Here is a 14,647-nt window from a genome sequence, read left to right on the forward strand (position 1 = left end):
TGAGGGCGACAAGGTACTGTGGGATGGTGGCAGTGTCATGCGGCTGAGTTTGTAGAATGTTGTGATTTGATGATTCTCCCCGGGCACACGAAGCTCGGCCCCGAGCGAGTTAGGACCTAGGATGGCAGCGCTTCAGTCGAGCCATGTGAGCGACCTCGGGCTTTCGTGAGCGGCGATTCGCCGAGGTTACTTTCGCGATAACATAGGTGACTTCACTCAGCCGGCTGATAATGACAAAGGGCCCGGCGTACTTCCAAAGGAATTTCTGGTACAGGCCCCGACGGCGTAATGGTGTCCAAAGCCAAACGAGATCTCCGGGCGCGTAGGTCACTGCCATATGCGCATCGTCATACCGAGCCTTGGCGCGGCCTTGAGCTTTGATGGGTCGCAGACGAGCAAGTCGACGGGCTTCCTCAGCGCGGCAGAGGTGTTGCGAGAGCGTGATGTCCTCATGTGCGGAGAATGGCAGAATAGTGTCCCAGAAGGTCCGCGGGAGGCGTGCGTAGAGCAGGAAGAAAGGGGAGAATCCCGTGACCTCGTGTTTTGCTATGTTATAGGCGTACGTAACAAATCGCAGCACGGCGTCCCAATTCTTCTGGTCTGATGCTACTTACATGGACATCATGTTGATCAGAGTCCGGTTGACGCGCTCTGTCAACCCATTCATCTGGGGATGGTAGGGTGTAGAATGGCGGTATTCGGAGCCGCACAGCCGGAGTAGTGCTTCTACAACGTCGGCAGTGAACTGCCGGCCGCGGTCACTGATGACTACACGAGGCGCACCGTGGCAAAGAACGACGTGGGAAAGCAAAAATTCCGACACGTCTGCAGCTTTGGCGGAAACAAGTGCAGCAGTTTCCACATAGCGGGTCAAGTAGTCCACAGCTACGATAATCCAGCGGTGGCCTGCAGACGACTTCGGAAACGGGCCCACCAAGTCTATTCCGATTTTCTCAAAAGGTAAGCTCGGTGGCCTTACCGGTTGCAGAAGACCGGCCGGTGGTGTGTTGCACCGCTTCAGCCGTTGGCAGGGAGTACAGCTTGCTACGTAGTGCTGTGTCGTTGTGTACATTCTTGGCCAGTAAAAACGTTGTCCTTCTTTGTGATGGCATTTAGACGCCGATAATCAACACAAAACCTCCATGAGTTGTATTTTTCCGCACCAAGATGACAGGGGCAGCCCAAGGGCTTGCTGACTCCTGGATAACACCTTTCTCCAGAAGTGTCTCGGACTTGCTCGCTGATTACCCGCCGCTCCGCTGGGGACACACGATATGGCTTCTGCCTGGTAGGGGCTGCGTCACCGGTGTTTATCTGATGGTGCATGCGTGATGCCGGCGGAGCAGGCAAATCAGCTTTGTGAGCAAAATCGAACACGGATGCGTAGTGACTCAGGACTTCATGTAAGGTACGCTGCTCGGACGTAGGGAGAGATTTGTTGATCAAGCGGTTAATATCGGCGTGATAGTCGGATTGTTCTGCCCTCTGGTACGGGAGAGGAGACACGGACCGAATATCCAGGGTTTCGTAGTCGCCAAACGTCGCCAACTTGAGGCCGGAAGGTATACAAACGGGCTCCGACGAAATATTCACCGTCCACACGTGGGCGCAACAATCGATGCCTCAACAATCGCACGGGGCACAAGGAGATGTTTCTTGACGGCGTTGTTATGGTTGGGTTCAACGAGCAAACGACGGATGCCTGATCGGTCGGCGGAGCAGCGTACAGGCACAAACATTGCCGCCTGAGCTGGTAACAGTACATCTGTGGCGACACACAATACGCCGTTAACAGGGGCGGCTGAATCTTCAACTAAAGCAGGCAGAATATTCCGCTGAAGGATAATTTCGCCAGCGGCACAGTCAAGCGTCGCTCCACACTCACGCAGAAAGTCAATATCGAGAATAACGTCATGCGTGGCTCGTTCCAAAACCGTGAACTCGACCCTAAACGTTTCTCCAGCGATCTCGACCGGCACACAGCAGAGTCCCACAGGTCGCAAATGTTCGCCCCCAACCCCGCGAAAACTGGCGCTGCGCTCCAAAGCAAACATAACCGTTGGCCCCAACCGATTTTTAAAACACAAACTCATTACAGACACTGCGGCACCGGTGTCCACCAAAGCGAGAGTATTTACACCATTTACACTAACTGGCACTTTATTTTTCAACATCACAGCAGGCGGAGGAATTGGCGAAGCTGAACGTCCTGCGACCTCACCCCCATCGGCCGCTCCCGCTAGTTTCCCGGCGGGGGCGAAGAAGAGCGCTGGCGTGGAGATGTGGACCGGCCCCGTCGCTGCGGTGGTGGAGTGAAGCTACGGTCAGAAGCAGGAGAGTCACTCCGGAAGGCGCCAGGGCGAAGTGGCGGGGGAGGAGGCTGAACCCATGCAGCATTTCCCCGGACACCGGCCGACTGATTCCACACAGTGTTCTCCCGGAAACTGGCTGGTTGATTCCACGCAGTGTTGTCCCGGAAACTGATCGAAGATCGGGTCCAGGATCGTGAAGCCTCTGGTCGCCGGCGTTGGCAAAACCTCGGGATGTGTCCGCGGCGGCCGCAATGATAGCAAGTCGGCGACTCACGAAAACCGTAGGTATCGACGGGAGCGGGCGGTGCTCGGGAGTCGGAGGCAGCTGCAGGACGCACGTTGGGTGTACCGGGTACGGGTGTACCCCGGATGTACGGGGGCTCGGAGACACGATCGTAACTGTGGAAGTACCGCTGATGGTCTGGAGGCCAGGTCCACGAGGCTTGGGGATCGGAAGGCGGTGGTTGGACTGCACATTCGTGATATACAGGCGGTGGTGGTACGCCGACGCCTTGCAACTGCTTGCTCAACTCGACGGCGACAACCCTGCGGACGAGCGTGGCACGATCGTCATGGGCAGAATAGTCGACGCTAGCAACAGTGGTAACATTAGCAAGGCGCCCAAACTGTGAAATTCGCCGCATTTTCAACGCCTCGAACGTGCGGCAATGCTGAATAACGTCAGACGTGCTGGAGAGGGTGTACTTAGTGATCAGAAAATTATACACGTCTTCAGCAATTCCTTTCAAAATATGGCCAACCTTGTCCTCCTCGGTCATGCTTCTGTTCACAATTCGACAGAGCCGCAAGACTTCCTCGATGTATGTCGTACAGGTTTCTCCAGACAACTGTGTTCGTTGAGATAGGGTGTTCTCTGCCTTGCGTTTCTTTGTAAGGGAGTCGCCGAAGCACTTTGCGATCTCCTCCACGAACTTAGTCCACGTGGAGAAGGATTCTTCGTGGTTCTCGAACCACAGTAGTGCGGTACCGGTGAGATAAAAAACCACGTTGACGAACTGCATGGTTGGGTCCCAGCGGTTGTATTTGCTGACCCGTTGGTAGTGTTTGAGCCAATCTTCAACGTCCTCGTCCACGCCACCGGAAAACGTTCTAGGCTCACGCTGAGGAGGCCAGGAATTGGTCGATGCTTGGTGTTCACGGCCTGCGTTCGAAACAGTATCAGCCGTACCCGAAGAAGGACCGCTTCCGTCTTGGCTCGCCATGTCGGGTAGGTCAGGGGGTAGCCCAGCCAAGCGTTTGCTCCGTCGAGGTTCTGCAGAGTCCAGGACGACTTACCCGGCGCCTTCACCAAGTTGTGACGAAGGGAATGGGTTTATTTACAGGATGAACGGGGATGTGGGAGCAAAGAGTGAAACGGTGAACGGCCAGCGTCCAGCCAGTCCCAGTCTCAAGTACGCGCCCCTTCGTCGTCCTCTTCTCCTCCGCTGCACCCTTCTTCTTCCTCCTTCACTTGCTCCGCAGCGCGGCCCTACGTAAGTTGGGTAGCGACCCGGCATAAGTTCCGCAACAATATGTAGAGAGCACCGATGGGACCTCTTTCGCCTGGTTGGGTGCCTGGTCATCCGCGGTCCGGGAGGGGAGTTCTCGGGCCACGCATGAACGCGCTCATTACCGGGGATCGAGGCATGCCCAGGGGCCCACGACAGCGTAACCGTTCGGTCGAGAGAGGTGAGTGTGGCAAGAATACGATGTGTTGCCGGCGTCCCCACGCCCTTCAGGTAGTGGCGGAACGCGGCCTGGGAATGTATGCAAATTTCGGTTACGTTTTTGTCAATGGTGGAGTGGGCCAGAGCAAGTGCGATGGCGGCTCCTTCCGCTTCTGCAGGCGAATTAGTCAGGATGGTGGCGGCAGCCCCCTCTGTGCCGTCTTCATAGGCTGCGACTGCCGTGAAATATCCTGGTTTCGAATTTTCTGCCGCGTCGACATAAAGGATATCGGAGCGGTTGCTGTATGTTTTAGTGTAATAGCTCGCTTGTGACTGCCGCCTACGCTGATGGAGACTAGCGCTCATATTGCGCGGTAGGGGCTTCTGATATATGTAATCCTGAGTTCGCCGAGAAATCATGTCAGGTGTAGGACTTGTTAGGGTGGGATTGGGTGGATTGAGACGTAGCTGTCGCAGTAGGCGTTGTACTGTTTCTGTGCGACTCAGGCGGACTAATTCTCGAAGTGAACAGCTGCGGCACGGCGGAGGAGGAGCGCGCGTGTAGTGAATACGGTGCTGTCTTAGAAGGTTGCTTTAGAGAGATGTACTGTGGTGTGCATTCCTCTCGAGTGTACACCAAGATATGAGAGACAAGCATTTGCCTTCCTTAAAAGTAATTTTCATTTCATTTCGTTTTCCTTAAGGCCCTTACGGCGTGGTTCGGGTAGCCACCGAGATATGAGAGAGGCAGGAGTTGTATCCTTTCCTTAAAACCAATTCTCTTTTCATTTTCCTTTCCTTCCGGCGCGGTTGGATGGATGGATGGAAACAACTTTAACACACACACACACACACACACAAAAAAAAAATCTTCCAGGGTGGTCCCCTACTGGTCCAGGAGTCCACCGGCTTGTGCTTTACGTAAAGCCTGATCCACTAGCCATTTCTGGCCGGCGGGCTGAGCGGTCCGTAAAGCAGCCTCCCAGGAAGAATGAGTGGGATTGGGGATGGGGGATACTGCCTTTGGCGAAGGACATTCCCAAAGGTAGTGAAAAAGTGTGGATTTGGGCACGCCACAGGTGTTACAATCAGGAGGAAAGGTGGGGTGAAAGCATAAGAGACGGTGGGGTGAAATAAAGCAGCCTGTCTGTAATTACCGCCATGTGGCGCTGGATAAGGGCGACAAGTTACTGTGGGGTGGTGGCAGTGTCATGCGGCTGAATTTGTAAAATGTGGTGATTTGGTGATATGTAGAGAGGACCGCTGGGGCTTCTTGCGCAGGGTAGGGTGCCTGATCCTCCGGGGTCCGGGAGGAGAGTTCTCGGGCCAGCGCATGAACGCGCTCATTACCGGGGATCGAGGCATGCCCAGGGACCCACGACAGAGTAACCGTTCGGTCGAGAGAGGTGGCCGTGGTAAGAATACGGTGTGTTGCCGGCGTCGCCACGCCCTTTAGGTAGTGGCGGTACGCGGCCTACGAATCTGTGCAAATTTCGGTTATGTTTTTATCAATGGTAAAGTGGGCCAGACCAAGTGCGATGGCGGCTCCTTCCGCCTCTGCAGGCGAATTAGTTCGGATAGTGGCGGAGGCCCCCACTTTGCCGTCTTCATAGGCTGCGAATGCCGTTAAATATGCTGCTTTAGAATTTTGTACCGCGTCGACATAAAGGATATCGGTGGTGGTGGTGGTGAAAAACATTCATGGGCAATTAAATTTTTTACAGAAAGGTGATTGGGGTAGGACCGTATTGGCCCTTTCCCCGCACAGTACTAGGTGGAGCCCCTATTCCGGGGCCCCATTGGCAAGCAACGCCGCCCGCGTCCGTTGAACCAAGGCCTTTTGGCTGTTTAGGTCTTGACAGCCGAGCAGGGCCGCCTCCCAGTTCTCTCTGGTGGGGTTGGGGTTGGGGGGGATAAATGGGTTAGATTGACACGCCCAAACCATGTGGAAGGTGTCAGCCACCTCCCCACAAAACTGGCACGCGCCATCAAAGGATGTATTGAAATGTTTAAGGACCACCGGGCACAGTACAGTGTTAGTGAGAATTTTGTTGAGGAGGCGCTCGTCAGTGCGATCCAGACCCTTACAAGGGGCCGGGTAGCGCCGGTGCTCCTCCTTGTAGTAATCGGTGATTCGTTTGAATGTAATGGCCAGATTGTCTTATGGGGAGTACCCTTCCAAGGACAGGGAGATAGCCCGGGGAGAGAGTGCGCGGGCGGCCTGATCGGCCTGTTCGTTTCCCTGGAGTCCCTGGTGACCGGGGGCCCAAATCAGGTTGCGTGGAGTTGGATCTTCAGATCGACAGCTATATTCCAGTATGCGCCAGGCAAGCGGGGGAGCCCAGCCTAACTCGTAGTTCCGACAGGCCCCTCGCGAGTCGGTGATGATGTGTTTTGACTTGGGATTCGTGAGAGCCAGACCAATGGCAATCTCCTCCGCGTGTGTTGCGCTGTAGGCTTTGAAAGTGAGCCCGTTGACTGTGTTTGTGTTGTGTACGACTGCGGCCGTGTACCACCCCCCGTGGTGTGGGCCGGCAACGTCTACGTAATACACATGTTCTTGGTTACCATAGTATCGCGCCAACGCTTCCCCCTCCCTGTAAAGGCCTCACGAGGGTGGAGTAGCGCTGGCTTCTCCGCCTCTATGCCAATACTGTACTGTGCCCGGCAGTACTTAAGCACTTCAATTCTTCCTTCTCGGGCGCGTGCCCACACTGTGAGGAGGAGGTTTCGGACACCTACCAAATGGTGTGGGCATGCCCTTCCAATCCTGCCTACCCACCCCACCTCCACCCCACTCGAGAGGACTGGGAAGCTGCCCTGCGCGGCTGCTCCGAACTCCAGGCCCAACAGGCATTGTTAGCTAGAGCCCGGGCCGCTGCAGCAGCTACAGGGATCCCGGACTAGGGATCCCTCCTAGTGTTTGTAAGGGGCGGGCCCTTCCGGCTCGCCCCATCGACCTTTCACTGTAAATAGGAATAAAAGTTTTTCTCCTCCTCCTCCGCGCTCGCCTGGCGACGACCGCTATGGTCTTCTCTGGACATGTTGCGGGGAAGGGGTCGGACCCGGAGGGCGCGTCTCCAAGGTTCTGGCACTCTCTCCCTTTCCTCAATGTGGTAGTCATGTTTGATGTGTAGCCGGTCCAAGAGGCGGCGACCAGACGTGGTCTGTGCAAGACGCGTGTATTGGTTGACTAAGAGGGCTTCTCAAAGCTCCCGGAATGTGTATACTACGGCCAAGGCCAGAAGTCTCTGGTTGGACGTGGTGACCGGGAGATCGAGAGCCCGCTTGATGACTTTCCGCAGGATGACCTCCAGTTGGTCATCATCGTGTTTGCGCAGGTGCAAGTAGAGAGTTGAGTAGAGGATTCTGCTCGTTACGAAAGCAAGGGCAAGCCGCAGTGCATCCTTGCTTCGTAATCGGCCCCGCTTGTTGGAGACCCGGCGGACCATTCGGCCCACCTGGTCTCCCACCGTGCGAAGTTTGGCTATGGTGGTGTCGACTCTGCGTTGGTGGTGTATGAAGAAGCCAAGGACGCGGATCTCCTTGGCCTCCCGCATAGGTCCCGAGGGGAGACTGATGCGAAGCGGAGTTGTGTCCCGAGAGGAGGGACGTAAGTGCACAAATTCTGATTAAGGATATCGGAGTGGTTGCTGTATGTTTTGGTGTACCCGAGCGGTTCGGGTGTCCACCGAGATATGAGATGTTCCTCACGCACTGCTTGTGTTTTCTTTATTTTTTTTATTTGTGCAGCGCGTGACATCACTCCTTTCGGGTGTGCACCAAGTTATGAGAGACAGGCACTTCCTTTCCTTAAAACCAATTTTCATTTCATTTCATTTTCCCTAAGGCCCTTACGGCGCGGTCCAAGGTATCCACCGAGATATGAGCGAGACAGGCGTCGTTTTCTTTCCTTAAAACCAATTTTCTTTTAATTTTCCTTCCCCTACGGCGCGGCTCGGGTGTCCACCATGGTGTCACGCAATTCGCGCATGCACAGCTGTGGCTTTTTATGAGGACGGGGCCCACGCTAGCCTCGGTGTTGACTAGCCTAGTGAAGCTTTTCGCTTCAAAAATTCAGGGGGCACTTTGTGTAAAGTGCATAAATTCTAGAGGCCCGTGTACTGTGCGATGTCAGTGCACGTTAATGAACCCCAGGTGGTCAAAATTTCCGGAGCCCATCACTACGGCGTCCCTCATAGCCTGAGTCGCTTTGGGACGTTAAACCCCATAAACTAAACCAAACCAAACCAGAGCCGAAAGAATTTTCCGCACCACTTTGACTACCTCTCTGGCACTGGTGACGTCACCACTGGATGACGGCACACTTAATGAATAATCACTGTTTAATGGCAACTTGATATTTTTGTCTAATTATTGATTAACGACTAAATACTACTTAACTGTTAATTAATGAGGCTTAAGCTTCGCCTTTAGGAGTGGAACGTGACTGCGGGTTGTAGCGCTGCCAGGGATTCCATGGAACGCCGCCGATCGTTCAGCGGGATGCCTTGCCCTTTGAACGCAACGGTTTTTGAGGAAAGGAAATGGCACTGTAATTCTCTGTCATCTCGGTGGACACATGAACCGCACCCTACAGGAAGGGAGGAAGTCGGAGTGAAAGAAGAAAGAGAAAGAGGGTAGTAATGAAGAAAATGAAAATTGTATTTGAGGAAAGGAAATTACGCAGTAACTGTCGCCACTGCCCGGACCCGAGCCTGGCAAAGGAGGAGGGCAAGGTTCCGGTCATGGAAGAAGCCCAAGTGCCACGAGGAAAAAGGTGAGCTGGGCCAACGCGGGCTCCCAAAATGAGACTGCTCGACAGAAGGAGCTACAAAGGCAGGTTGCTGCAGCAAGCCGAAACTATCAAAAAGATGGAAGCTAGGATAGCAGAGATGGAACGCGCGCTTAAAACCGGCAGAGTAGAAAGTGTACAGACGCTGTTGGCCCAGGCCCCACAGCAAGCGGCGCAGGCGAACGCTTCTCGCGTGGACGATAACACAGCTATGGAAGTGGAGAAAGTGGAGAATCGGGGGACGGTCAAAATGCCACCTCCGGCAGATGAGGGAGCTCATGCAAAGAGAGTAGCAGAAACTTCGGCGGCGGACACGCCGCAGCCAGTATTTAAAGTCACTTGTCTTAAGAGGGACATGCTTACCCTTGCGGAGAGAGTAGGAAAACTGGAAGAAAGACAGGATAGGTTGGAAGGCCGGGTCGACAGGATAGAAGCTAGACTAGGCAACATTGAGGAGCGTCTTGACGCCTTCACCAATGACATGCGGGGTTTCCAGACCCAGGTAATGGACATGTTTAAACAGCTAAATGCTATGCTAGAGGTTAGATTGCCTCCCGTAGTCGGCCAAGAGCCGATGTTAGTGAACCTAGGGCCTCACCATGGCCCCTCGCCAGCAAATTGAGGTTTGGCAGTGGAACTGCAGAGGCTTCCGTCGGAAGCGGGGGAACCTGCAGTTGCACATACAAAATCTGGATAGTAAGCCGGACATTATAGCTTTGCAAGAGGTGGTGGTGGTGGTGAAAACTTTTAATTACTGAAACAGTGTTTGGGAGCCACAGAGTGGCCCGCTACATGGTCGGCGTCCCTAGTCCGGGACACCGCATGACAATGCCCCGTATCTAGCCCGTTTCACCAGAGCCCTTTGGGACTCAAGCGAGGAGCAGTTGAGGAGGGCAGTCTCCCATGCCTCTCTGGAAGGGGTAGGGGAAGGGGGGAGGTGGGGATTTTGAGTACATGCCCACACCATGTTGAAGATATCACAGGTCACCCCACAGTGTGGGCATCGCCCATCCGTGTTAGGATCGTAATGCTTTAAGATTGCAGGACAGAGTAGAGTACCTGTCTGCAGGCGCCTTAAAGTTCGCTCCTCCGTCTTACACAGCCCCTTTGCAGGGGCCGGGAAAAGGCCGTGGATGTCGCTATAATGCGTTATAATTTCCTTGAATCGCAGCAGCGGCTGGTTAGTAGCCGGGCCAGAAGAGCTGGGATGAGGAGCCCGGTGAGTAAGCGCTCGGGCAGCCGCGTCAGCGGCCTCATTACCTCGTAAGCCCTGGTGGCCAGGAGCCCAAATGATTCTTTTGGGTGTTGGATCAGTGGCAGTCCGTCTTAGAATGCAAGCAGCTAAGGGGGAGATCTCCCCTGCCAAGTAATGATCACATGCTTTTCGGGAGTCCGTAATGATGATTCTCGAATTGGCGTGGGCGGCAGCAAGCGCTATCGCTACTTCCTCGGCTCGCATTGAATTCGGGGCTCGAAAAGAGAGTCCATCAACGTGCATTTCCTGGTGAACGACAGCGGCCGTGTAAAACCCCGTTGGCGATAGGCCTGCTACGTCTACATAATATACACCGGGTCGGGAGCCGTGTTGTCTCTCAAGAGCCCGAGCCCGCGCTTGTCGCCTGTTTACGTGCATGTCGGTGTCCATGTTACGGGGGAGTGGGGAGACCCAGAGCATATGGCGCCACAGTACTGGGTTACGCTCCGCCTCCTCTGGTGTGCAGTCGTGTTGGATGTGTAAGCGGTTTAGCAGGCGGCGCCCAGGGGCCGTCTGCATGAGCCGCGTGTATTGGTTCACGAGGTGGGCCTCCCGCAGCTCCTGGTAGGAGTTTAGCACCCCCAATGCCTTGAGTTTGGCATTAGAGGTAACCACCGGGAGATCCAGGGCTCGCTTAGTTGCCTTGCGGATGACGGCGTCTATTCGCGCCTCGTCTTGCTTAGTAGTGCGGAGATATGGCACGGCGTAGAGGATCCGGCTAGTCACGAAGGCATAGACGAGCCGAAGCGCGTCCCTGCCCCGCAGACCGCCCCGCTTGTTGGAAACGCGGCGGATCATGCGCCCTACTTGTTCGCCTACTCTCTTGAGTTTCAGAATGGTGGAGTCCGGTCTGAGTCTGTGGTGAATGAAAAGGCCCAGAATACGGAGCTCCTCCACCTCTCTACTAGGACCTCCTGACAGAGAGATGTGAATTGCTTTCCTATCCTTTGGGTTCGCTCTGACATGCAAAAGCTCTGATTTCGCTGGAGCACATTGGAGCCCACAGTCAATAGCATACGCATCGACTATGGAAGCGGCCTGCTGAAGGCGGGCCTCCATGTCCCCAAGGCTCCCCTCAGTGGTCCAAATTGTAATGTCATCTGCATATAACGCGTGTTGAATGCCTTCCACCCGGGCCAGTTGGCTTGGGAGGCGCATCATAGCTATGTTGAACAGGAGCGGTGATAACACCGCTCCCTGAGGGGTACCCCGTGTTCCCATTGCAGGAGGCTAGCGGCTCGGTGAAATTACCGGGATTTAAGACATTCACACCACCAGAGATTGATCGAGGGGGCGTATCGAGCGTCTTCACGGCCGTGTTAGTCCATCGCAACACCACAGTGATTCAGCATACCATTGATAGCAGCAGGGAGGACTACGTCCTGCTGGAGATTTTGCCCAAAAGAAAGGACGATAAGAGTCTATTTGTTCTTAATGTATACTCTTCTCCAAAAGATAAGGGGGTGGGCTTGCCAGACCTTCTGATAAAGACGCAACGGCTAGCGGCTAGGTCTCAACTCATCGTGGTGGGAGATTTCAATGCGCCTCATCCGGAGTGGGGCTACATCCGAGCCAGCCCGAAGGGAAATAAGCTTTGGCAGGTTGCCCAGGACCTGCGATGGACGATCTTGAACAACCCGCTAGATCATACCAGGATAGGCAACAGCGTGAGCATAGACACCTCTCCAGACCTCACATATGTGAATGGTATCAGGGATGCAAAGTGGGTAAACACGGGACAGCCACTGGGAAGTGATCACTATATCCTTTCCACGATATTTAGTGCTGCTAAGCACAAAGACACGGTGAAAGGAACTCGAGTGACGGACTGGGACCGATTTCGGCAGTACAGGAATGACACAGTGAACGGGGAAATCGAGGACTTAGGAGCCTGGATTGACACACTCAAGCAGGCCGTGAAGACTACCACAGAAGAGGTTCCGACGGAGGAGGAGGGCTTTACGGCTGACTCTAGATTGTTGCACATGTGGGAAGCACATGCGAGTCTCCTTCGGAGGTGGAGGAAACAAAGGCATAATGGTGTCCTCCGTAGGAAGATGACCAAGCTAGAACGAGAAATCGAAACCTACATATTGGAGTTGCAGTGCAAACAGTGAGGGCAGATTTGTAACCGGATGAATGGGCAATTCGGATGCAAAAAAACATGGCAGTTGTTGAGGCACCTTTTCGAACCGGCGGCAACCAAATCTGCGCAGAAGGGGCAAATGGCTAGGTTAGTGCATCGGTATCAAGGCACGATCGAGGAATTTATACATGAACTCCGAAATCGTTACATAAACAGAGGGGCGGGCGGTTGCTTGCCGGATTACTTGGGAGAGGAAAACCTTGGATTGTATGCGGACTTTACGGTGGCGGAGGTGGAGTTTGCAATGGGCCAGCTTCGTACCACGTCAGCAGCGGGTCCGGACGGGGTTCCTAATAAAATGCTGAGGAACCTGGATTTCAAGTCAGTGGGGGCACTCACGAATTTGATGAATAAACATTGGACGGTCGGGGAGATTCCGCCAGAGTGGAAGCATGCTAGGATTACATTTATTCCTAAAGCAGGGAAGAAGCTCTGCATTGAGAATCTGCGTCCCATCTCGCTAACGTCGTGCTTGGCCAAATTGATGGAGCATGTAGTCCTGAACAGCAGGCTTCAGGGTTATGTAGAGGACAATGAGTTGATACCTGAAACAATGATTGGCTTCAGGGCTAATTTGTCGACGCAGGACGTCATGTTACAGCTCAAAAAAGACGTGGTTGATCCTGGGTACGGCACGTGCACCAAGGCTATCTTGGGGCTCGACCTCACTAAGGCCTTTGACAATGTTACCCATGAGGCAATATTGAGGAACCTATCGGACATAGGACCGGGGGGTAGAACCTTCCGGTACATCAGATCGTTTCTGGAGGGTAGGACTGCTGAGATTGTAGTCAGAGAAATGAAATCGGATCCCTTCCCATTGGGGGGCAGGGGGACACCGCAAGGGTCAGTATTATCGGCCTTCCTATTTAATCTCGCCTTGATCAAGATACCACCCAGGCTGCAAGGGATATCGGGACTTAAACATACATTTTATGCAGATGACATTACTCTATGGGTAACAAGAGGCAGTGACGCACAATTGGAAGAAACTCTCCAACAGTCGGTGGATATTGTGGAGGAGCTAGCAGGGGAAGCAGGACTGTCGTGCTCTCAGCCCAAGTCCGAGCTTTTTGTGCTGAGGGATAAACCAAGAGGGATACATACGAGGCACTATATGCCGCCAGCACCTTTGGAGGTGAAAGTTGGGAGAGTACCGGTCGCTGAGGTCCAAACGATCAGGATCCTGGGTATGTATCTGCAGACTAACAGGAAGAATAGCGAGTCCTTGCAAAAGCTTAAAAATACGGTCAATGCTACCGTGCGGCTAATCAGGAGAATCGCCAATCGTAAGAGAGGTGTTAAGGCAAAAAGACTTGTGTAAGCTATTGCAGGCATTTGTGCTCAGTAGAATAGTGTATGCGACGCCTTATTTGAAGTTGGACGCGGCGGAAAAAGGAAAGATGGAGGCTATGATTAGGCAGGCGTATAAAGCGGCCCTTGGGTTGCCTCAGAATGCGTCTACCGAAAGGCTGCTGGGATTAGGGGTGCACAACACCCTAGAAGAACTACGGGAGGCGCACTTGGTGATGCAGCTCGGTAGGCTTTCAAAAACAAAAGCAGGAAGGGACATATTGGAAAGGATTGGCATTGGAGTTGACGTTCCAGCCGGTGACACGAAAATTCAGATGAGGCGGGAAATGCACAAGGGCTTGTATATAAAACCTTTGCCCAAGAACATGCATCCAATACATCACGAGGCCCGCAGGAAGGCAAGAGCCAAAGCTTTACATGCTAAGTACGGGAAGTACAACGGGGCAGTCTATGTAGATGTCGCCGAGTATAAGGAGAAGGATGCATTTGCAATTGCGGTGGTGGACGGGCGGGGATGCTTGATCGCCTCTGGATCAGTCAAACCCCGCTCCCCAGAAACTGCAGAGGAAGCGGCGATAGCACTAGCTATGACTAGTAGTAATGCTGACCTGATCTTCAGCGATTCAAAAACAGCAATCCTAAATTTGGCGAGGGGCAGAATATCTGTCACAGCGGCGCGGTTGCTGAATCGGGCCACGGAGCGAGGGATTACGGAGGCGGAAATTGTCTGGGTACCTGCACACTCTGGGAACCCTGGGAACGAGACGGCTCACATGAATGCTCGAGGTTTCGTCAGCCGAGTAGGTGAGCCGGACGTCCCGGGAAGGTCCACGAGAGATGGGCTGGTATCCTTTCATGACATTACTAATTATTTCAGACTTGAGCGGAGGATTTACCCACCCCCGGACAAGCAATTGGTGAAGGCGCAGGAATGCGTCTGGCGACGATTGCAGACTAGATGTTTCTTCAACCCATACGTGTTGAGCAAAATCTACCCGGACATTCAGCCGGAGTGCAAATGGTGTCACGAATTGGCAACCTATGACCACATATTATGGAGCTGTAGCATAGCACCGCCACCGGCGGACATTATGCGTGATCCTTCCCTCGAGCAGTGGGAGGCCGTGTTGGCCTGCTCAGACCCGGTCGTCCAGACCA

At 53.9% G+C, this 14,647-nt stretch overlaps 1 protein-coding gene across 1 annotated transcript in view; it reads left to right on the top strand.

The window, feature by feature from the left end:
* The first annotated feature begins 337 nt into the window (after positions 1–337).
* LOC149328633 (uncharacterized) overlaps positions 338–14,647 on the top strand; it is a 56,503-nt gene continuing 42,193 nt past the window's right edge. The window contains exon 1 of the mRNA XM_089559041.1: positions 338–453. Coding sequence (XP_089415167.1) covers positions 338–453 — 116 coding nt within the window. The remainder of the gene's footprint in view (positions 454–14,647) is intronic.

The sequence above is a fragment of the Amblyomma mixtum genome, chromosome 9 (assembly GCF_055824585.1).
Source record: "Amblyomma mixtum isolate Tamu chromosome 9, ASM5582458v1, whole genome shotgun sequence".
Classification (NCBI taxonomy): Eukaryota; Metazoa; Arthropoda; class Arachnida; order Ixodida; family Ixodidae; genus Amblyomma; species Amblyomma mixtum.